Genomic DNA, 23,775 nt, shown 5'->3' with positions numbered 1-23,775 from the left:
ATTTCACATACACTCAAAAATTGAAATAATCATTGGGACGTTCACCATCATTCAAACATTATTTATTGATATTTTTTTGCTCGAACACTCCGAGCTCAATCTCAACCAACTCCAACAAATCATCTCTGCGGCAAACTTTAGTAGGTCTGGCCACTTTAGCGTTGGTGGTGTTCAATGTGTTTAATTTTATAATTGCTATCGATCGCACTATTGCGACTTGTTAAACTGCCTTGGGAAATTAAAATTTTCCTCAAAAACGATCAAAGCGAGACGAGGTTGCTCGCTCGTTTTCACCTGTCAATCGCACTTTTAATGTGCTAAAAGTTCTGTTTGGTGGAAACTGCGACTGGAAATGTAAATAAACAAAACGTGGCTGCCTAGCTTTTTGAAGTCTTGTCATCAAAAGTGCGAGAACAAAGTGCGGGCTAAATCCAAGTTACAGTGTAAGGATCAATAGGTGACACTTAGAAAAATACGTGAATATGTAGGACATCTCAGTGTTACATTTTTTTCAGAGTTGGCTTTCTTCATAAACAATTAGAAAAATGAAAAATGTTAAAAGTAATAACCTAAGAGTTACTATAACTCTGAAACCTGTGCTGAAACTGTGCACTTTATAAAAAAAAAGTTCAATACTTTTCTATTACAAATTTGATTTAGCTTTTAACATAGTAATCTGTGCAGTTGCAGTATGCAGTTCATGCGATCCCCGCTTTTTGCAATTCTGAAAAACGCTTTATGAATGGAATTTTATGTCAAAAATCCATGTGTCTTCACCAATCAAAACAAAAAAATATAGAAAGATGTTACTTTTCGATACTAGTTTTACTTTTCAGCACTGGTATTGAATGGTCTGTTATGTCTGATAGAGGAAAGTAGGTCGTTTCGTCGAATGACAGGAAAAGTAAGTAGTTCCAAGACGGAATTGGCATCCCTCTATAGAAAATGACACCCCTCTACACGGCTTTTTCGTGACAGCCATTTGAGGATTTGTTGAAAATCACCCTTTTTGTAGCCGTCCTTTTTATCATAACTTTTAAACAATCAAATGAAACTTCACAATTTTCAGTACCAAGCTGTACTGCCGTTCTACGCATAATTGTCCCATGTTCAAAAAAGTGCAACTGAGAAAAACGCGATTGAATTTTTTCGACCGATTTTTGTGTTTCTACACACTAAAAAAATATGAATATTACATTGAACGTAATTTTGAATCAAACGTAAAATACAGTCATGTAACCCAAAATTTGATGTAGAATTCTGTTTAAAATTACGCAGGTCATCAAAAATCGTACAGCAAACCCTTACAGCAAGTATAATTTAAAATTATATTAATTACGACTGAAAATTACGTTTCTTTTGATGCACATACCTGGAGCGTGTTCTAAGATGTAATTTTGTGTAAGTTAACGCAACTGTACGTTGATCAGTTTGACAGTGCAAAAACAAAAACGAAACGTCAGCCATCTTAACAATTGCAAACAAGGTGCAAGACATTTTTGCTGCCGCGCAGTTTTGGGCCAAAAGTCACCGAAAACCAGCAAAAACGGTCGGAATTCGCCAGGATTACTGAACGGGACCAAGGTAGAAGTAAGTGTGGAAGTTTATTTCATTAAAAACCGTCGAGACTGACGAATTTTCTTTCGATTTGGTTACAGGTCGTTGAAATGCAGTTGCTCCGTCTAAACTACAGATTGTCAAGGCAAACAGATTGGCCAATGTTTCTGGACACCAAACGTGCTGGACACCAACCGCATTTTACGCCCAGCAAAACTGGCAGTGTTGCAAGCGCAAAACATACGTTGCCAGTGCCGATTTATTTTGCATCGGCCAATCTGTCTCCCTCGACAATCTGTAGTCTAAACCGGTTCCCGCTTCCAACCTGAACCCGGAACAACGATTGCAGCATAGAAACCAACCACCTCTTCCGTCACAAACGGGGGTCTGCCAGCAAGAAGAGAACTATGAAGAGGGCAAACCCGGAAGACACGAAGCTGGTATGTACCGGATTGTCGGGACAGGACAACAGCAACGCGTAGGTGCTAGTCGAGAATGTGTTTTGTGCCATGGCATCCTGATGAGAAGAAAATTGCTTAAAGGAAATCGTAGATTTGTGTGAAATTTTCTCGGTGGAGTAATTGAGGTTATGATCGAGGAAATGCGTCATTGCGGAAGTGCGTCGTTGTAATCTTGTGAATTGTAATCGTAAGTCTGAATATGAAAAAAATATGCCTAATAAAGTTGTTTTGGAAACCTTTGTTGTATTTTTATGAGTTTTAAAAAAATCGAAAAGCACAAACATTAATTGAGGTTATAACAAAGGTTCTCATTTACGTTCATGTAATTTTCATTTGATGTAAAATTCAATGCTTATGAGTCCCCGTTGTTGTCGTGTAATTTTCAAATTTAATGTAATTCTACGTCTTATTTGACGCTCCAGTTATGTGCATTTATTTGACAGAAAATTACACGAAATTTTTTTGGTGTGTATACGCATAATTGTCCCGTGGGTTCCTACTCGCCCTATGTGTCCCTAATCACCCCAGTTAGAAGTTTATCACCTTTATTTGTGATTCTCTTGCTTTACACAGAAAAAAAAATCATGGTAATATTACATCTGGGAAGGGGTACATCTTTTATGTCAGAAAAAAAGGTGTAATTTTACCTCTGGAAATGTGTAATTTTACCACTTTTCTGGTGTAATGTCACTTTTTCAGTCTAAATTGAGGTAAAATTACATCATAAAAGAGGTAATATTCAACCTTCCAAAAATACAGCTTTCAAATTTACATTATATTTTACTGTGTACAAAAGGTAAACAAGACATAATGTTTAGTAAAACTAATGATTCCGTGTAAGAAAATACTTGGTGGGACAATTATGCGTAGAAGTTTAACGATGGGACAAACAGACTTGGTGTTGTTTTTAATGAGTTTCCGAACAAAGTACCAGATTTTATGTGTTTTTCTTAAAGTACACATCAAACTAAACTTAAAAATGTCATAAAGTCAAAATCGACCAAAACTGACATGGGACAGTTATGCGTAGAACGGCAGTGTAGGACCTTAAACTGGACCGAGAAGGCAAGATCCGGACAAAATTCTTTCGGCCAAAGCCGAGAAAATCCAGTGAGGAGGGAAAAACGTATATTTCATCGAAAAAATAATAACAAAACAAAAATTGTGGTATTTTCCGTTACCCAACTGTATTATTTCTTGGAATATGTCATTTTATGACAAATTTAATGCACTTTTTGAATCTGCAATAAGGTAAAATTTTCATTAAGAGCAAAATCATTTTTTGTTTTTTTTTTTTGTAAATTTGCAGGGTTATGTTTTAGAGTGATACAATGTTCTAAAATTTTGTTGAACAGACAATTACAAAAATCGATTTATAAACTATTGGGAAAAAATAGGTATACGGAAAATTTTCTTTGCCGATTTTTAAATTATATTTTTTTTTTCACAAAAACTCAATTTGTCAAAATACGATTTTTTTTATTTTCGAGATCTTTTGATATGTTTTAGAGGACAACAGAGGCGCCGACTAGTCCAAAATGTTGGGGGGCACGGTTGTTTTCTGAAATCGTTAGGTGAGAGTGGCGATTTGATGTTTAAGTTTATTGTATATCACGAATTTTACCAATATGAATATTACGATGTGATACGAGTTTTTTTCATTCGGAATCCATTTTTTTTTTGAAAAAGATTATTTATTAAAAAGTGATTGAAATGTTTATTGGGGGATTTTTTTATATGTTTGGAAGGCGAATTCGTTCTAATTGGCATATTCTCACTTATTTTCCAGAAGTAACAGTAAATAATAAAAATGATCAGGTATTTAAAATTTAACAACACTAATATTCTAAAAATGAAAACAAAAGTAAAAAGCAAAAATTTAGAACTTTAGAAATTGGAAAATACACATTAAAAAAACAACATGTTTTCAAATCTGCAATTTAGAAAAAAAATAACAGAAAAAAAATAAATATTCCAAAATTTAAAAAAAGTTTAAAAAACTCTAGGGCTAAAAAACCCATGGCTTAAAAATTTTAAGAAATCAAAAGTAGAAATTCAGAAATTTAAAAAATCAGAAATTTGGAAATTACAAAAAAAAACAATGTTTAAAAAAATCGAAAACTTAACATCAATTTATTTGTTAAGAATTTAAGAATATAAGAATTTAAAGAATTTAAGAATTTTAGAATTTTAGAATTTTAGAATTTTAGAATTTTAGAATTTTAGAATTTTAGAATTTAAGAATTTAAGAATTTAAGAATTTAAGAATTTAAGAATTTAAGAATTTAAGAATTTAAGAATTTAAGAATTTAAGAATTTAAGAATTTAAGAATTTAAGAATTTAAGAATTTAAGAATTTAAGAATTTAAGAATTTAAGAATTTAAGAATTTAAGAATTTAAGAATTTAAGAATTTAAGAATTTAAGAATTTAAGAATTTAAGAATTTAAGAATTTAAGAATTTAAGAATTTAAGAATTTAAGAATTTAAGAATTTAAGAATTTAAGAATTTAAGAATTTAAGAATTTAAGAATTTAAGAATTTAAGAATTTAAGAATTTAAGAATTTAAGAATTTAAGAATTTAAATTTAAGAATTTAAGAATTTAAGAATTTAAGAATTTAAGAATTTAAGAATTAAGAATTTAAGAATTTAAGAATTTAAGAATTTAAGAATTAAGAATTTAAGAATTTAAGAATTTAAGAATTTAAGAATTTAAGAATTTAAGAATTTAAGAATTTAAGAATTTAAGAATTTAAGAATTTAAGAATTAAATAAGAATTAAGAATTAAGAATTAAGAATTTAAGAATTTAAGAATTTAAGAATTTAAGAATTTAAGAATTTAAGAATTTAAGAATTTAAGAATTTAAGAATTTAAGAATTTAAGAATTTAAGAATTTAAGAATTTAAGAATTTAAGAATTTAAGAATTTAAGAATTTAAGAATTTAAGAATTTAAGAATTTAAGAATTTAAGAATTTAAGAATTTAAGAATTTAAGAATTTAAGAATTTAAGAATTTAAGAATTAAGAATTTAAGAATTTAAGAATTTAAGAATTTAAGAATTTAAGAATTTAAGAATTTAAGAATTTAAGAATTTAAGAATTTAAGAATTTAAGAATTTAAGAATTTAAGAATTTAAGAATTTAAGAATTTAAGAATTTAAGAATTTAAGAATTTAAGAATTTAAGAATTTAAGAATTAAGAATTTAAGAATTTAAGAATTTAAGAATTTAGAATTTAAGAATTTAAGAATTTAAGAATTTAAGAATTTAAGAATTTAAGAATTTAAGAATTTAAGAATTTAAGAATTTAAGAATTTAAGAATTTAAGAATTTAAATTTAAGAATTAAGAATTTAAGAATTTAAGAATTTAAGAATTTAAGAATTTAAGAATTTAAGAATTTAAGAATTTAGAATTTAAGAATTTAAGAATTTAAGAATTAAGAATTAAGAATTTAAGAATTTAAGAATTAAGAATTTAAGAATTTAAGAATTTAAGAATTTAAGAATTTAAGAATTTAAGAATTTAAGAATTTAAGAATTTAAGAATTTAAGAATTTAAGAATTTAAGAATTTAAGAATTTAAGAATTTAAGAATTTAAGAATTTAAGAATTTAAGAATTTAAGAATTTAAGAATTTAAGAATTTAAGAATTTAAGAATTTAAGAATTAAGAATTTAAGAATTTAAGAATTTAAGAATTTAAGAATTTAAGAATTTAAGAATTTAAGAATTTAAGAATTTAAGAATTTAAGAATTTAAATTAAGAATTTAAGAATTTAAGAATTTAAGAATTTAAGAATTTAAGAATTTAAGAATTTAAGAATTAAGAATTTAAGAATTAAGAATTTAAGAATTTAAGAATTAAGAATTAAGAATTAAGAATTTAAGAATTAAGAATTTAAGAATTTAAGAATTTAAGAATTTAAGAATTTAAGAATTTAAGAATTTAAGAATTTAAGAATTTAAGAATTTAAGAATTTAAGAATTTAAGAATTTAAGAATTTAAGAATTTAAGAATTTAAGAATTTAAGAATTTAAGAATTTAAGAATTTAAGAATTTAAGAATTTAAGAATTTAAGATTTAAGAATTTAAGAATTTAAGAATTTAAGAATTTAAGAATTTAAGAATTTAAGAATTTAAGAATTTAAGAATTTAAGAATTTAAGAATTTAAGAATTTAAATTTAAGAATTTAAGAATTTAAGAATTTAAGAATTTAAGAATTTAAGAATTTAAGAATTTAAGAATTTAAGAATTTAAGAATTAAGAATTTAAGAATTTAAGAATCTAAGAATTTAAATTTAAGAATTTAAGAATTTAAATTTAAGAATTTAAGAATTTAAGAATTTAAGAAATTAGAATTTAAGAATTTAAGAATTTAAGAATTTAAGAATTTAAGAATTTAAGAATTTAAGAATTAAGAATTTAAGAATTAAGAATTTAAGAATTTATGAATTTAAGAATTTAAGAATTTAAGAATTTAAGAATTTAAGAATTTAAGAATTTAAGAATTTAAGAATTTAAGAATTTAAGAATTTAAGAATTTAAGAATTTAAGAATTTAAGAATTTAAGAATTTAAGAATTTAAGAATTTAAGAATTTAAGAATTTAAGAATTTAAGAATTTAAGAATTTAAGAATTTAAGAATTTAAGAATTTAAGAATTTTAGAATTTAATAAATTAAGAATTTAAGAATTTAAGAATTTAAGAATTTAAGAATTTAAGAATTTAAGAATTTAAGAATTTAAGAATTTAAGAATTTAAGAATTTATGAATTTAAGAATTTAAGAATTTAAGAATTTAAGAATTTAAGAATTTAAGAATTTAAGAATTTAAGAATTTAAGAATAACCAAAAAGATACACAAACGGTTTTTAATAAAATCAAAAAAAAAAAGCATTTTGACAATTTGATACGACCAAAAATTTGCAATTTTTTTAAATAAAATCAAGATAAAAATTACCTAAAATTACCCAAAAAAGCAAGAAGAGCAGTTCCAGCCCAAAACAGGATTTTTACTTTTTTCTCGACCCTCTCCGATTTCAATGAAACTTTGTAGACATGTTATCCGAGGCATATATAAGCCATTTTTGTGTATATGGAGCCAGTAACACTCGATAATGACATTTTAGAAGGGCGTACGTGTTTTTAATATTTTTGTATTTCGTAATTTAAATATTGCTGTATCTCGAAGCCGTTGCATCATATCAAAAGTGGTCAAAGACAAACTTGTAGGAAATTTGACGGGCTTTCCGAAAAATACACTGAAAGAAAAAACACTCTACTTTTATGAGATTTTTTGATTTTTAAGTTTAAAAGTTAAATTTGAAGGTGAGTCAACGATTTGTTTTGGGCTCACCTTCAAATTTAACTTTTAAACTTAAAAATCGGCTTCGAGATACAGCAATATTTAAATTACGAAATACAAAAATATTGAAAACACGTACGCCCTTCTAAAATGTCATTATCGAGTGTTACTGGCTCCATATACACAAAAATGGCTTATATATGCCTAGGATAACATGTCTACAAAGTTTCATTGAAATCGAGAGGGTCGGGTACAACTGATTCCTATTTGACATGGAATTGCTCAATATCGAATTTATCAGCATTTTTTAAATGTAAAGCTGTCATCAAATGACCATTTTGAAAAGTGTTTCAGTTCATTTTCGTTAAATCCTGATCTACAATGGCAAATCGCAGAATGTTGCGTCTGAAAACTTGATGATTGTTTTGGCAAGAGTTCGCGTAAGTTTGCTCTTGTATACTAAGCTTGCTGGTTTTCCTACCTAGTTAGCATAAGAGAGCGCAGTAGTGTAGATAAAAGGTTGTCGATGTAGAAAACAACAAATGTTTTTGAACTATTTTACAGATTTGCTTACAAGAATTCTATCCAATTCCAATTCAGTTTTAAATATTATTTTCAATTATTTCTGTGATTTTTTTTTTGGAATATTTAAAATAAGAATATTTTTCTTCCAAAATTTCTGGGGGGGCACAATGTATGAGCTGCCCCCTTGCCCAATTTTAAGGGGGGCAAAAAGTACCGTGCCCCCCCAGAGTCGGCGCCCCTGGAGGACAAAAACCCTCAACTTTTCAGCTATAAAGAAGTATGGTCAAAAAATCTGCCACCGAGTTATAAGTTTTTGAAAAAAAATGATTTTTGGAAAAAATCGAAATTTTATACAAAAAAAATTTGACCTCGGTTTTAAAAATGGTGACCATGAGTAACCATTTCTAAAAATATCTTTTTTGGAAGGTTCAGAAAATTTGCTATGAAATTGTCTAAGAGACATTAAAGATTGGACCTCTGGTTGCTGAGATACAGCTGCTTAAAGGGAAAGAAACATGAAAATTGAAGTTTTCTAAGTCTCACTCACACAACCCACCATTTTCTAATGTCGATATCTCAGTGGTCCGATTTCCAATGTTGAAACATTCGTGAAATTGTTCGATCTTTTCGAAAACAATATTTTCGACAACCATTTTTTTGAATCAAGACTAACATTTCAAAAGGTCGTAATTTGAACGTTTGGCACTTTTAAAATGTTAGTCTTGATTCGAAAAATTGTTGTCGAAAATATTGTTTTCGAAAAGATCGAACAATTTCACGAATGTTTCATGTTTTAACATTGGAAATCGAACCATTAGTTACTGAGATATCGACATTACAAAATGGTGGGTTGTTTGGGTGAGACTTAGAAAACTTCAATTTTCATGTTTCTTTTTCTTTTAGCAGCTTTTATTTTTTTAGGAAAAGTTACTCATGGTCACTACTATTTCACTTTATCAAAAATCTGTAAAGTACTTTTCAAATGTAAATTCAATTTTACATACAAAATTTAGGTCATTTTTTTTGGTGTAAAATTTTGATTTTTTTTCCAAAAAAACACTATTTTTCAAAAATGTATAATTTGCCGGCAGATTTTTTTTACCATGCTTGTCTATGGCTCAAAAGTTGCGGGTTTTTATTCCCTAAAACATATTAAAAAATCTAGATAATCAAAAAATTCGTATTTTGGGAAATTGTTTTTTTGTAAAAAAAATGTTATTTTGAAAATCGGCTATTTTTTCCGTGTACCTATTTTTTCAATAGTCCTCAACAACACCTACAACTTTTCCCAAGACTCCAAATTGATCAGGAAATTCCCTTAAAAGTTACAGTTGTTGAAATATTTACGTACTATTTTTGTATGGACAGCTGCCAAAATTGTATGGAGACTTGTATGGGTGAACCAATGACACAGAATAGCTTCTTTGGTCATAGAGAAGGCCCCCACAAAGTTTGAGACAAATAAAAAAAAAAAATGGTCGAAATCGGCCGATTTCCTAGAGAATTGCTCTTATATCTTTGAGATCAATTGCGTAAATTTCAGAAAATTAATTTATATGCAAAAAATCCCTTTTCCCCTGATCTGATAAGATTTGGACATAATTGAAAATTTAATCAAAACGGATTTTCACCAAGCAAATACTCACAATGACATCGAACTTGGCGTAAATGTCCCGCAGCCGGCCCTCGGCGTCCACCATCGGCAGGGCGGACACGCGCCGGTCGACGAACTTGCCGAGCGCCGTGATGATGCTGGTGTCCTCGGTCGCGATCTCGATGTTGTCGTAGCTGCCGATCCGGATCTCGCGGAGCGTCTTCTGCATGTACGACGGTTTTGGTAGCTCATTAATCTGGAAGGGGAGATTCAAGGTGAATTAAGAGTCTGGTCGAAGTCTCTGGGTTGGTGGATCGCGAACTTACATATAAAAACAGGAATCTAAGTATTCTTTTGTGAGTTAATATGTACAATACGTTGCCGGTTAGCGGGTCAATCACCGGTAACCGATGGATTCGATTGTGGATAAGCGTTTTGATGGCATCGTACAGCGATGCGTCCGGTCCGATACTAACTAACTTCTTCACCTCCTCCTGCAGGACGCCTGTAAGTGGAATGGTTAGGTTGTTGTTCTGGCCAAGGGAAGTGATTTCAAAATGGACTCACTCCTCCAAGTCTCCAGCTTGTGCTCCTCGAGCTCGTCCATCGACGAGTGCGGCGACTTGTAGTACATCTTGAGGATCTTGATGAAGTCGGTGATGGTCAGCATGCCGATAAACTCCTGCCGCTTGGAGTCCCAGAGGGGTGCCGCCCGGACGCCGTTGTAGACGAGCGCGTAAAATGCCTTCTTGACGAGCAGCTGGGTGTCGAACACGACCAGCTTGGCCGACGTCGGCACCAGGTCATAGCACTTGTGGAATCGGAAGAACTTGACAAAGATCTGCGACTCGTCCTCTTCTGAAACGGGATGAAAAGATGAAACCAAGGTTAGAACCGATTGAATCGCTGGTAGTGTGGAACCCCTGGAAGAAAAAAAAAAAGAACTAGAAATCTGCACCGTTCCCTCCCCTAAAAGACCTTTCTTCAGCAGGTTGGCCAGCAGCTGCTTCCAGGCGCCGGAGATGGCCTCAAACTCGCGGATGCTCTCCAGCGGGTACGTTTCGGTGTTGAAGAAGTCATGGTCGCCCGCCCCCAGCACCAGCCGGCCCGCGTAGTTGGAGTAGAAATGCAACGTTGGCCATGGCTGCCGGCCGAACCGTAGCTGCTGCTGCTGCTGCTGACGCCCACCCGGCCCCTGGCCATAGTTTGGGCGGGGTGCGTTCCTTCGGGTACTAATCTTTTCAAAGTTTGGATTCACATAACACACTGCGGGTCGGAACGCCGTGGTGGTTGTGGGGGTGGTGGTGGTGGCGTTCGGAACGGGACAGGGACAGGGTGGTGGTGGAATCGACGGAACCGCAGGTGGACAAAGAGAGATAGATAAAGACTTGCGTTCGAATACCTTCGCGTAGTGGAGCGATCGGGACACATTTGGTAACATTTTTGTTTTGGGAGGTGGTTGCTATGCGGGGGTGTTGTGGGACACTTTTTAAATTTTGAATTTTGAAACTGGGATGTGATCGGTATGGAGGTTCGCCTGATGGGAGGTGTAAAGGACCTGGGTGAGGTGCAAACAGTGTGTTTTAAAGACATGCCGCTCGAAATATAGCACTGCAAATCGACTAGATAAGAATTAAAAAGTCTATACAAAAAAAGGCAGAAAACTAACAAAACGCCAAGAGTGAGAATTAAGAAAGTTTGGTGAAAATTCAATAATAGTTTTAAGATAATTGGATAAAATTGCTGTTGAACGATGATATATCAATTTTAAGTTCGGAAGCAACATTTGAAAAGGACGCATAAGCATTTTGACAGCTGGAACTTTTTTTGCAAATTCCGAGACAACAAGTCACTATTTAACAAAACTAGCAGTGTTGGCCAGCCGTTGTTTAGCGCTTTTAGTTTAATGAAGACGTTTAAATTAGCCTGAGAATTAGCAAAACTGTCAAAAGGCTTATCCGCCTTTTTCTCGTGTTGCTTAGAATTGATTTTTGTTCAAATATTGTATGTTACGATCATGCTATAATGCGCCTTTTTTATCGCCCCTCTAAATCACCAACTATAAAAATCAAGGAATCAAAATGAGTGTTGTTTAGGATTTAAAAGTATTCCGTTAAAGGATACAAAGATATCATAAATTTAAACATATTTATATAAATAGGTTGTTTTCTGAGCATGACAGACATTTCCCTCGAAAGACTTATCGTGGACTGATGATGATTGAACAAAATATATCCTTGTAAAGAATACATTTAAGGACCTAAATGGTGTCGTTTCACTTTTGGAACAATGATGTTTCCGAATACAAAGCCCAGAAGTAGTAAATTTAAATGAAAAAATAATCACGATGTTTTAAATGAGATAAAGTGCTACCAGGGTTGCCAGCTTGCTAGAAACAAATCTAGCTCTACCAGATTTTTTTTTTCGTTTAGATTTTTTTTTCTTAAGACTTTTTTGTCTGTGGTCCCAAAATTCAAAATTTCAAAATTAATTGTAAAACAATTAAAAAGTCTTTAACTGGTACAAATTATATTGAAAGTTTTTGTCACCCTCTCCCCTTTCAAAATCGGTTCGAAAAATCAGGGGGCAAAAAACTTCAAAATGTCAATGAAAATTTAAGTGAAATTAGCTTAAATCAATTGAAAATGCATTTCCCTGCGTTTAAAATCATTTTTGCAATTCCGTCGTTAAACTACTTACTTTTCCTGTCATTCTTGAACGACGAAATAGCCTACTTTTCTGTACCAAAAATAACAGAATCGAATAGCAACATTTTCAAAATAAATGCTGAAAAGTTCTACTTTTCAGCACTCAAACGGGTGCTGAAAAGTTGAACTTTTCAGCAATTTTTTTTGAAAAGTAACACTTTTCAACATTTTTTGATTTAAACGATTTTTTGACAAAATACATGAAAATTTGACATAAAATTTCACTCAGTGTGTGTTTTTTGGAATTGCAAAAAATGTTGTATGGAACTCGTTGCAAAACTTGATTTTTTTAGCACTCTTCGTATTTATCCAACTCGGTGAACCTCTTTGGATAAAAAAATCGTTGCTGAAAAAATCCTCTTTTGCAACTTCGTCGCCATCGTGCTAACTTGTCGTACGTGCATTTTGGGCCAAATAGAGTTAAGAACGCCATTTTGTGCAGCTCACAATGCCTCACCTTTTGACCTTCACAGATCCCCGAAATTCGATTTCAATCCTAAGATATTCACCAAAAACCGAAAAAACTCCGTGCATTTTTGTCACTTTACATATGAAAATAGTTTCAATCTTGTCGTGCTATCTTGTCACTCCCTGAAAATCGATGTAAGTGTGACAATTGGCCAAAGGGATTTCGGGTCAGGATGCGTTTGACGCACGTACAAGTCAGACTACCGTAAACATTTGTAATTATAACTCGGGACTCCAGCAACTAAATACAACCAAACATCGGGACAATGCACAGAATGGTCAGCCAAACAAACGTTACATTGCGTGCTCTAGTTTTTGTTTATTCAAGGTCAAACATTAAAACGCGTTTTTCTCGGAACGTCGAAATGGCGGGTGCGACATGATAGCACGACGACGTCGACTTGTTGCATAAACTACTATTTTAGCATTATTGGGTTTATTCAAAAATCTTTTGAATTTTTGAAAATTTTCGATGCACAGTTTTTTTTCGCAAAATTTTGGTCTCGTCAAATCTTACATTTTTTTGAAAAATAAAGATTGCAGAACAAACTGAACTAGTGTAAAATGCATTTTAAAACACGTTTTTCATTCAAATGTTGAGACTATGGCTTGTTAGTTGAATTTATATTTATATATGCAACAATTCCATTTGAAAAGAGCCTAAACCGAAAAAAAAGTTCTCCGATCGGGCTCAAAATTTTTATGGGGGTTCCTTGGCCAAAATAATTAGACCCGTATTTTTTTGTTTGGCCATTAGGGTGACCTACATCGTGTTAGGTGGTTTGAAAAATGGCAATTTTTGTCATTTTTCGCAAAAATCACTTTTTTCGAAAAATCATATCTCCGCGCCATTTCATCCGATTTTAGCTGTCTTAGACGCAAAAGAAAGGTGATGAGTTTGGCTATTTAAGAAAAATAGTAAGAAGTTCCAAAAATCTAGCTTAACTATTGAAAAAGTCGTATGAAATCTTAAAATGGCGTTTTGACCGTGTCTGGACCAAAGAGCCTATGTCTGAAAATATTTTTATCGGATTCCTCGGAAAATTTCACATAAAATATCAAAAAATTGGCGATGTCGAACCGTACGTTTCCAAGATATGATTTTTTGAAAATAAAAACTGAGTTTTTCGACGCGCCACGCGCAAAAACAGGAAAATGACGAAATCGGCAAAAAATCAACTTTTTTCACTAAAACTGCGAAAATTTTGATACCCAGACATGTATAGGTCATAGCCGAAATTTATAAGTTATCGCAGTTTTAGTGAAAAAAGTTGATTTTTTTTGTCGATTTCGTCATTTTCCTGTTTTTGCGCGTGGCGCGTCGAAAAACTCAGTTTTTATTTTCAAAAAATCATATCTTGGAAACGTACGGTTCGACATCGTCAATTTTTTGATATGTTACGTGAAATTTTCCGAGGAATCCGATAAAAATATTTTCAGACATAGGCTCTTTGGTCCAGACACGGTCAAAACGCCATTTTAAGTTTTCATACGACTTTTTCAATAGTTAAGCTAGATTTTTGGAACTTTACTATTTTTCTTAAATAGCCAAACTCATCACCTTTCTTTGCGTCTAAGACAGCTAAAATCGGATGAAATGGCGCGGAGATATGATTTTTCGAAAAAGTGATTTTTGCGAAAATGACGAAAATTGCCATTTTTCGAACCACCTAGCACGATGTAGGTCACCCTAAGGGCCAAACAAAAAAATACGGGTCTAATTATTTTGGCCAAGGAACCCCCAGAAAAATTTTGAGCCCGATTGGAGAACTTTTTTTTCGGTTTAGGCTCTTTTCAAATGGAATTGCTGTATGTTTCCATGCTTCTCCCCCCCCCCCCTCGACCCCGGCCTGAGCCGAGGGACAAAAAAAAATATTCGCATTAGCCTTATTTCATTACAAAAACAAATAATTATGCAATGTATCATGTCAAAAAGCTTTAAACAGATTTTACAGGTTTGTTCCTTAAAAATTACAATTTTAGTCAATGATTTTTTAGGGAAATTAGAAAAGATAGGAAAATTGTTTGATCATAAATTGTTATATGTTATAACAAAATATTGTATTAAAAATAATGTTGAATTTTAGAAGGTTGAAAATTTTTATGGATTGAATATTACCTCATTTTGGTGTAAATTTACCTAAAATAATGTGTAGTGAGATTCAACAAAACCTGGTACAAATTCCAGCAATTCCTGATGAAGAACTACACATTTTTGATACAAAACCTGTTATCATCCCATATTACATTACGACCATTTATTTACTGTGTACTTAAAAATTATGTCCTTTTTGGAAATTTATATAACTTCAACAAAATCGATTACCAAAATAGCAAATATCTGTCATTTACTTTACAACTTCAGGTATTTTTTTTTGCTAAGGGTTGTTCCAACTCAAACGTACACAAAACTCGAAATCAAAATTTCTAATCAAGCTCAAATAAGGTGGGGCCAAAACAAGCAAGAATCTCGCTGTTCAACCAAAGCGCAGATGATTTTTTGAAAAATGTGCTTTTGTTTTTGCGGAAATATTTTAAAAACTTAATTTTTTTAGAACACCCTCATCGCAAAACGAAAAAAAAAAACTTCCACTGGCTCTAGATCAAATCGAGTTGATATTTGGATGGAACTTTTTTTACGTTTAGTTTGAAACATGTACTTTTTCACAAAAATACTGATAACTTTTTAAAGATTTAACTAGAGAACCTACTTAACCGATTTGAATATTTCACTCCTAATAATTCTCATATTTTTTAGCCCTTTGACGTGATTTTTTAGGTTTGAAATTTTATTGAATTTTTCCTTAGTTAAAGCCATTTTTAGATTTAGGTTGAAGAGTTTTGAATTCTATGACCCCATTTGTCTCACATCTCGTTGACCAAATATTTGAGATGCTAGTTATATTTGTCCAAATACACGGAGAAAAAAGAGTTCCCAAATTTGTGAACAAGCGTTCATGAAAATGGGAACCACGAACAAAGTGTTCAAATGAAATGGTACGTTTTTCAAAATCGTACCATGGGATTTGAACACTTTGTTCGTGGTTCCCATTTTCATGAACGCTTGTTCCCGATTTTGGAAACTCTTTTTTCTCCAAATAAATTTCAGCTGGATTGCTGAGGTCCAATCGACATCCTTAAAAAAGGGTGTTCATAGGCTCGCTCTGAATAGTATTTATAAAAGACGGTAAATAAAATTATTGAAATCGGTAAAATATTGACAACATCGTACAACAAAATTTAAATTTCCTCAGCAAATAAAGATAATAGCAAAATCATATGGGTAATTCTCCGCCAACTCACACAGCAGTTGCCCCGACCCCTCTTCGATTTGCGTGAAACTTTGTCCTAAGGGGTAACTTTTGTCCCTGATCACGAATCCGAGGTCCGTTTTTGATATCTCGTGACGGAGGGCGGTACGACCCTTCCATTTTTGAACATGTGAAAAAGAGGTGTTTTTCAATAATTTGCAGCCTGAAACGGTGATGAGATAGAAATTTGGTGTCAAAGGGACTTTTGTGTAAAATTAGAGCCCGATTTGATGGCGTACTCAGAATTCCGAATAAACGTATTTTCATCGAAAAAACACTAAAAGTTTAAAATTCTCCCATTTTCCGTTACTCGACTGTAAAAATTTTTGGAACATGTCATTTTATGGGAAATTTAATGTACTTTTCGAATCTACATTGTCCCAGAAGGGTCATTTTTCATTTAGAACAAAATTTTTCATTTTAAATTTCGTGTTTTTCTAACTTTGCAGGGTTATTTTTAGAGTAACAATGTTCTACAAAGTTGTAGAGCAGACAATTACAAAAATTTTGATATACAGACATAAGGGGTTTGCTTATAAACATCACGAGTTATCGCGATTTTACGAAAAAAAGTTTTGAAAAAGTTGGTCGTCATCGATCATGGCCATTCATGGTCACCCGTGACAGACACGGACGACGAAACAAAGAGAAACGCAAAAAGTAACTCTTTCAAAACTTTTTTTCGTAAAATCGCGATAACTCGTGATGTTTATAAGCAAACCCCTTATGTCTATATATCAAAATTTTTGTAATTGTCTGCTCTACAACTTTGTAGAACATTGTTACACTCTAAAAATAACCCTGCAAAGTTAGAAAAACACGAAATTTTAAAATGAAAAATTTTGTTCTAAATGAAAAATGACCCTTCTGGGACAATGTAGATTCGAAAAGTACATTAAATTTCCCATAAAATGACATGTTCCAAAATTTTACAGTCGAGTAACGGAAAATGGGAGAATTTTTAAAACTTTTTAGTGTTTTTTCGATGAAAATACGTTTATTCGAATTCTTAGTACGCCATCAAATCGGGCGTCTAATTTTACATAAAAGTCCCTTTGACACCAAATTTCCATCTCATCACCGTTTCAGGCTGCAAATTGTTGAAAAACACCTCTTTTTCGCATGTTCAAAAATGGAAGGGTCGTACCGCCCTCCGTCACGAGATATCAAAAACGGACCTCGGATTCGTGATCAGGGACAAAAGTTACCCCTTAGGACAAAGTTTCACGCAAATCGAAGAGGGGTCGGGGCAACTTTTCCCGATTTCGTGTGAGTTGGTAGAGAATTACCCATATACCAAGCGACAATTTCATCCATTAAAATTGAAAACTTTGACTGATTTTCAAACCAAACCATTAATTCGGCTAAAATTAATTATTAAACAAACTTTCTGAATCTGAAGTTTCAACTTTTTTTTCTGGTTTGTGAGGCGTTAATTTTTAATGCATTATTTTTAAACGAAACTTCAAAGCAATCTAACATTGTTGCAGTGCTATATTTCCGAGTGATTTCCTATAGAGTGTTAACAGTGCACGTAGGACTCAGCGAGAATACTTTCAGATTTTTCGCTTGATGCTGTCGGAGGGTTTGGAGGGGCCACAGCCACCGCCGCCGGCGCCACTCGTGGACGTGGTGGTGGTCGTTGACGATACTCGGCTACACTGAAGGCAACAAGTGCTGCAACTGTCACTACTACTAAGAGTACTACTACTACTGTTGCTGGTGCCGCTGGCAGTTCTTGGGACGCTAAATTTACTACTGGTAGTGCCAAAATAGTAGCCAATGTGGTCACTGCTGATGCCGCTTCCATCGCTGACATCCGACGCCGACGGTGGACAATAGTGATGACATGCACTGCAGCAGCTGCTGCAACTGCTGCACTTGCTGCATCCCTTCTCGTTAGTCATTTTAGAGCTACAATGTTCAGAACACGAAACGAAATACTACGCGTGAGAAACACATATCAACGAGGGGAAATGGTACGAGATTAGTCGGCAGCACGGTTGTTTTCCTTTTTTTTCACATGAGTACACCAACAGCAGACGGTTTGAGAGTAGAATGCTTTCAATTTGGATTGACAGAATAACGCACTCGGTTGAACCTGAGAGCAAAACGCGCTCCACTGTTTCGTGCGTTATTCTCTCCGTCCTTACATGGAAGTGCTTCACTACCAGATCGAGAGCTCTTTCCTCTTGGTTGGGTTGCTGTGGGTGTTTCGTTTTATTTGAATGTTTCTTTTTTCAAAAATCCCAAGTTGAGAAACACTATCGATCGCGGTTTTGGGTTTCTAAATGCTTTCCATAATTATAGCCGTGACCAGATGGACGGCGGATGTGGACCTTTGCGCCAAAGCGAAGAAAAATGTTCTGCGAACAATTAAAAGTTTTGTCAAGTCACCGTGTTTTCCCCCTCTTAGTAACTTGTGGTGGCGGGCAACGACGCCATTCTATTTTTGGCCCATCTCTAGTGCCAATTAAATGTGAATTCTTCACTCTTGTAGCGTCTGCCCGAAATCAGCTGGCGAAAAGCGTTTTCGGTTTGAATCACCACCAAAGCATCAAACAGTAAACATCTGCCTGCGAAGGAACCGCTTTGTTTCTCGAGGAAATTTCATTCCAAGAGCATTAGCATTATCGATCGATCAATCATGCATGCAAGATTCCTGGAGAGACCCAGACGAGGCAAATCCCATTGGGGCTGGTCTAATCTAATCATCACTACTGATAAGAGGTTGATAAGCGAAAACCGTGTATCTGGAGCGAAAGTGCGCCAACGCGGCGGCGACGACGACGACGACCGAAAGATGGCATCTGACGGGGTTTGAGTTGTGACGGTAAACGCGGGAAGGGGTACGTGCGTGTTCAAATTTGGAACAAAAGGATATTTTTAAGAAAGACCTAAAGTTGCAAATTTTGTCCCCGCGATATTTTTAACCGCTCTGTATTGTTGCAGTTGTGTACACCTGTCAATGGCGTGGAGACATACTGTGACCGTCGTGTTTGCTTTACGCAATCGCCATTCTGCACAATTTATTTTTGAATCGTATATTTCTGTTTATTTTTGTACAAATTCAATTTCTACAGGTTCCAATTTAAGTAGGTACGTAGAAAAGCATTAAACAATGTAAAAAAATATCAACATTCAACTTGCCTAAAGAGCAGTTCTCTAGGATTTCGGTCATTCGATTTTTTTTGTATTTTTTAATCCGACTGAAACTTTTTTGGTGCCTTCGGTATGCCCAAAGAAGCCATTTTGCATCATTAGTTTGTCCATATAATTTTCCATACAAATTCGGCAGCTGTCCATACAAAAATGATGTATGAAAATTCAAAATCTGTATCTTTTGAAGGAATTTTTGATCGATTTGGTGTCTTCGGCAAAGTTGTAGGTATGGATACGGACTACACTGGAAAAAATAATACACGGTAAAAAAATTTGGTGATTTTTTATTTAACTTTTATCACTAAAACTTGATTTACAAAAAAACACTATTTTTAATTTTTTTATTTTGATATGTTTTAGAAGGCATAAAATGCCAACTTTTCAGAAATTTCCAGGTTGTGCAAAATCACTGACCGAGTTATGAATTTTTAATCAATACTGATTTTTCAAAAATCGAAATTTTGTCGTAAAATTTTTCAACTTCATTTTCGATGTAAAATCAAATTTGCAATCAAAAAGTACTTAACTGAAATTTTGATAAAGTGCACCGTTTTCAAGTTATAGCCATATTTAAGTGATTTTTGAAAATAGTCGCAGTTTTCATTTTTAAATTAGTGCATGTTTGCCCAGTTTTGAAAAAATATTTTTGAAAAGCTGAGAAAATTCTCTATATTTTGCTTATTTGGACTTTGTTGATACGACCTTTAGTTGCTGAGATATTGCAATGCAAAGGTTTAAAAACAGAAAATTGATGTTTCTAAGTTTCAAACAACCCACCATTTTCTATCGTCAATATCTCAGCAACTAATGGTCCGATTTTCAATGTTAATATAAGAAACATTTGTGAAATTTTCCGATCTCTTCGAAAAATATTTTGGAATTTTCAAATCAAGACTAACATTTCACAAAGGCCAAACATTCAATATTACGCCCTTTTAAAATGTTTGTCTTGATTTGAAAATTCCAAAAATATTTTTTCGAAAAGATCGGAAAATTTCACAATTGTTTCATATATTAACATTGAAAATCGGACCATTAGTTGCTGAGATATTGACGATAGAAAATGGTGGGTTGTTTGGGTGAAACTTAGAAAACATCAATTTTCCTGTTTTTAAACCTTTGCATTGCAATATCTCAGCAACTAAAGGTCGTATCAACATAGTCCGAATAAGCAAAATATAGAGAATTTTCTCAGCTTTTCAAAAATATTTTTTTCAAAACTGGGCAAACATGTGCACTAATTTAAAAAAATGAAAAACTGCGACTATTTTCAAAAGTCACTTAAATATGGCTATAACTTGAAAACGGTGCACTTTATCAAAATTTTAGTAAAGTACTATTTGATTGCAAATTTGATTTTACATCGAAAAATGAAGTTGAAAATTTTTACGACCAAAATTTCGATTTTTGAAAAATCAGTATTGATTAAAATTCATAACTCGGTCAGTGATTTTTGCACAACCTGAAATTTCTGAAAAGTTGGCATTTTATGTCTTCTAAAACATATCAAAAATAAAAATTAAAATAGTGTTTTTTGTAAATCAAGTTTTAGTGATAAAGTTAAATAAAAAATCACCAAATTTTTTTACCGTGTATTATTTTTTCCAGTGTAGTCCGTATCCATACCTACAACTTTGCCGAAGACACCAAATCGATCAAAAATTCCTTCAAAAGATACAGATTTTTGAATTTTCATACATCATTTTTGTATGGACAGCTGCCGAATTTGTATGGAAAATTATATGGACAAACTAATGATGCAAAATGGCTTCTTTGGGCATACCGAAGGCACCAAAAAAGTTTCAGCCGGATTAAAAAATACAAAAATTAAAATTGAAGAAAAAAGACCGATTTCGTAGAGAATTGCTCTAAACAAAAAATGCTAACAATTTAAAATCATTGAAAGGAAAAAAAATACAATATAAAAATTTGAGAACCTCCGTCTCTCAAATCAGATTTCTCTTTATTTTTACATTACATTTTTGGCGAAATTTCGTCCTTATATTTCCTGTGTAAAAAAAATGTCATTTTGCATCATGCAAAAAGTCTCTATACAATTTTTGGAGGCTGGTCATACAAAATGGGTACGTAAATGAAATCCTGCAGGAACTTTTTGAATTTGGTCTTGGGCAAAGTTGTAGGTTATGATTGAGACTTTTCGAAAAAACGGATAGCAAACTATTAAATTTAAATCCTTTTTGATAGTCACATCAAATACATTTTTTGATCAAGTTACAGACACTTCAGGGTATAAATTTTCGATTTATTCGAAATTTCGAATATTTACGCCAACTCGCACAGCAGTCGCCCCGACCCCTCTTCGATTTGCGTGAAACTTTGTCCTAAGGGCTAATTTTTGTCCCTAATCACGAATCCGAGGTCCGTTTTTTGATATCTCGTGACGGAGGGGTGGTACGACCTTTTCCATTTTTGAACATGCCAAAAAAGAGGTGTTTTTCGATAATTTGCAGCCTGCAACGGTGATGAGATAGAAATTTGGTACCAAAGCGTCTTTTATGTAAAGTTAGACGTCCGATTTGATGGCGTACTCCGAATTCCGAAAAAACGGGTTTTTATCGAAAAAAAACATTGAAAATTATTTGAAAATTCTCACATTTTTCGTTACTCGACTGTAATTTTTTTGGAACATGTAATTTTAAGGGAAATTTGATTAGTGCGCTGACCACGAAGATGCGCTGTCTTGTTTTTGCATGCTTATTTTCATTTCTTTTGTGTCGCTGTTTGTGTGCTTGGGTGAGTGTTTATTATAATTAAATAATGGCATCATTAGTGCGCTGACCACGGGGACGCGCTGTCTTGTTTTTGCATTCTTATCTTCATTTCTTTTGTGTAGCTGTTTGTGTGCATCGGGTGATTGGTTATTATAATTGAATAATGACATCATAAGTGCAGTGCTTCTGGGAACGCGCAGTCCTGTTCTTTCGCGACAATTTTCGTCGTAAATGATCGTAAAAAATTATTCCAACTGGCAGTATTAACTCATCAAACTATCGATTTTATGAAGAGTAAAGCGTCATTTATTTACTATTTTTGAAATTTGCTCGCGTTATCTAAATTGTAAAAACAGTAAAAATATACTGATAAGTCCGGCCCATAGCAATACTGCTCGGCTGGCACGCGTTCGATAAAAAAAAACTTTTTAAATAATCAATTATCTATCTTTCCGCAGCCGGCTGCCTACGATTTAAAATTTTCAACCGATAAACAAAATGCTCATGGTCACATCACTGCCACTCGTGAATCCTGACCTCATACCCATCTACTAACCCCCTCAAAACTCATGTGATACTTTGTCGGAGATGCAGTCTATTGGGCGGTCTCTATCACTTAAGTATCGGACTAACATTCCCATCCACTTCCCCGTGACCCTACCACTGGTCGTGGCCGGCGCCGGTATTGATCAGCACGATAGGGGCCTTTGAGAAGTTGCGAAGCGAGGAAAGATAGCTCCCACTTATCTTCCACGGCTCGTGGATGTAACTTCTGGAGGTCCTGGTCAATAACGGAGTAGGAACTGCGGGTGGGCACCTATGCTTATGCTTACATGTAATTTTAAGGGAAATTTGATTCACTTTTCACATCTACATTGACCCAGAAGGGTAATTTTTTCATTTAGAACAAAATTTTTCATTTTAAAATTTCATGTTTTTTCTAACTTTGCAGGGTTAATTTTTAGAGTGTAACAATGTTCTACAAAGTCGAAGAGCAGACAATTACAAAAATATACACCCAAACGAAAAATATATCTCAAAATCTGCAACAGTGGATTTGCTGCAGAAAATGTTATATTTTATTACATTTTTTGCAGCAAGCCCATAGATCATTTTTGCCCGCGTGTAAACACGTCAGCGATCTGCAGTTCTCACCAACACATAAAATGCTGGCGCGTCCCCGAGCAACACTCTAGAGAGAACATTATGTTCGCGCTCTGTCCCTCACCATTCATCAAGCGTCCATGGCGCGGTGGTAGCGTGTCGGATCAGCAACCTAGAAGTTGATGGTTCAATCCTCGTTCTGTTAAGATTTTTTTTCTGCAATACAATCAATCTGCCGTCGGTAATGTCGATAACTGTCGGTAACGGGCAAAAATGTTATACCTCTATAGCGCAAAAAATGCATGAGGACAGTTTTCATGCAGATTCTGATATACTTTCATGCTGCCATGCATCAAAATCATGCGACCGCCGGTTGGGTGTAACTTTGTAGAACATTGTTACACTCTAAAAAAATTCCCTGCAAAGTTAGAAAAAACACGAAATTTTAAAATGAAAAATTTTGTTCTAAATGAAAAAATGACCCTTCTGGGTCAATGTAGATCCGAAAAGAACATTAAATTTCGTTTAAAATGACATGTTCCAAATTTTTTTACAGTCGAGTAACGGAAAATGGGAGAACTTTTTAAACTTTTTTAGTGTTTATTTCGATGAAAAATACGTTTTTTCCGGAATCATGAGTACGCCATCTAATCGGGCGTCTAATTTTACATAAAAGTTCCTTTCACACCAAATTAAAAAAAAAAATGAGTATTTTCAGAATCCAACTTTTAGTTGAAAAATGAAAAAGAAGTTTTCATAAATCAAAGTGTTAACGATATTTGTTTTTGATGTTCACAAAATCTCTAAAATATAAACATTTTTGAAAAAGCTCAATCAATAAAAA

At 33.2% G+C, this 23,775-nt stretch overlaps 1 protein-coding gene across 1 annotated transcript in view; it reads right to left on the bottom strand.

Moving 5' to 3' along the window:
• Positions 1 to 23,775, bottom strand: part of LOC6037777 — a 142,983-nt gene that overhangs the window by 5,964 nt on the left and 113,244 nt on the right. Inside the window, 3 exon segments of the mRNA XM_038262201.1 lie at positions 9,499 to 9,702; positions 9,773 to 9,951; positions 10,014 to 10,304. Coding sequence (XP_038118129.1) covers positions 9,499 to 9,702; positions 9,773 to 9,951; positions 10,014 to 10,304 — 674 coding nt within the window.

This window comes from Culex quinquefasciatus, chromosome 3 (genome assembly GCF_015732765.1).
Source record: "Culex quinquefasciatus strain JHB chromosome 3, VPISU_Cqui_1.0_pri_paternal, whole genome shotgun sequence".
Taxonomy (NCBI): Eukaryota; Metazoa; Arthropoda; class Insecta; order Diptera; family Culicidae; genus Culex; species Culex quinquefasciatus.
This window is presented reverse-complemented; position numbering and strand designations above follow the sequence as displayed.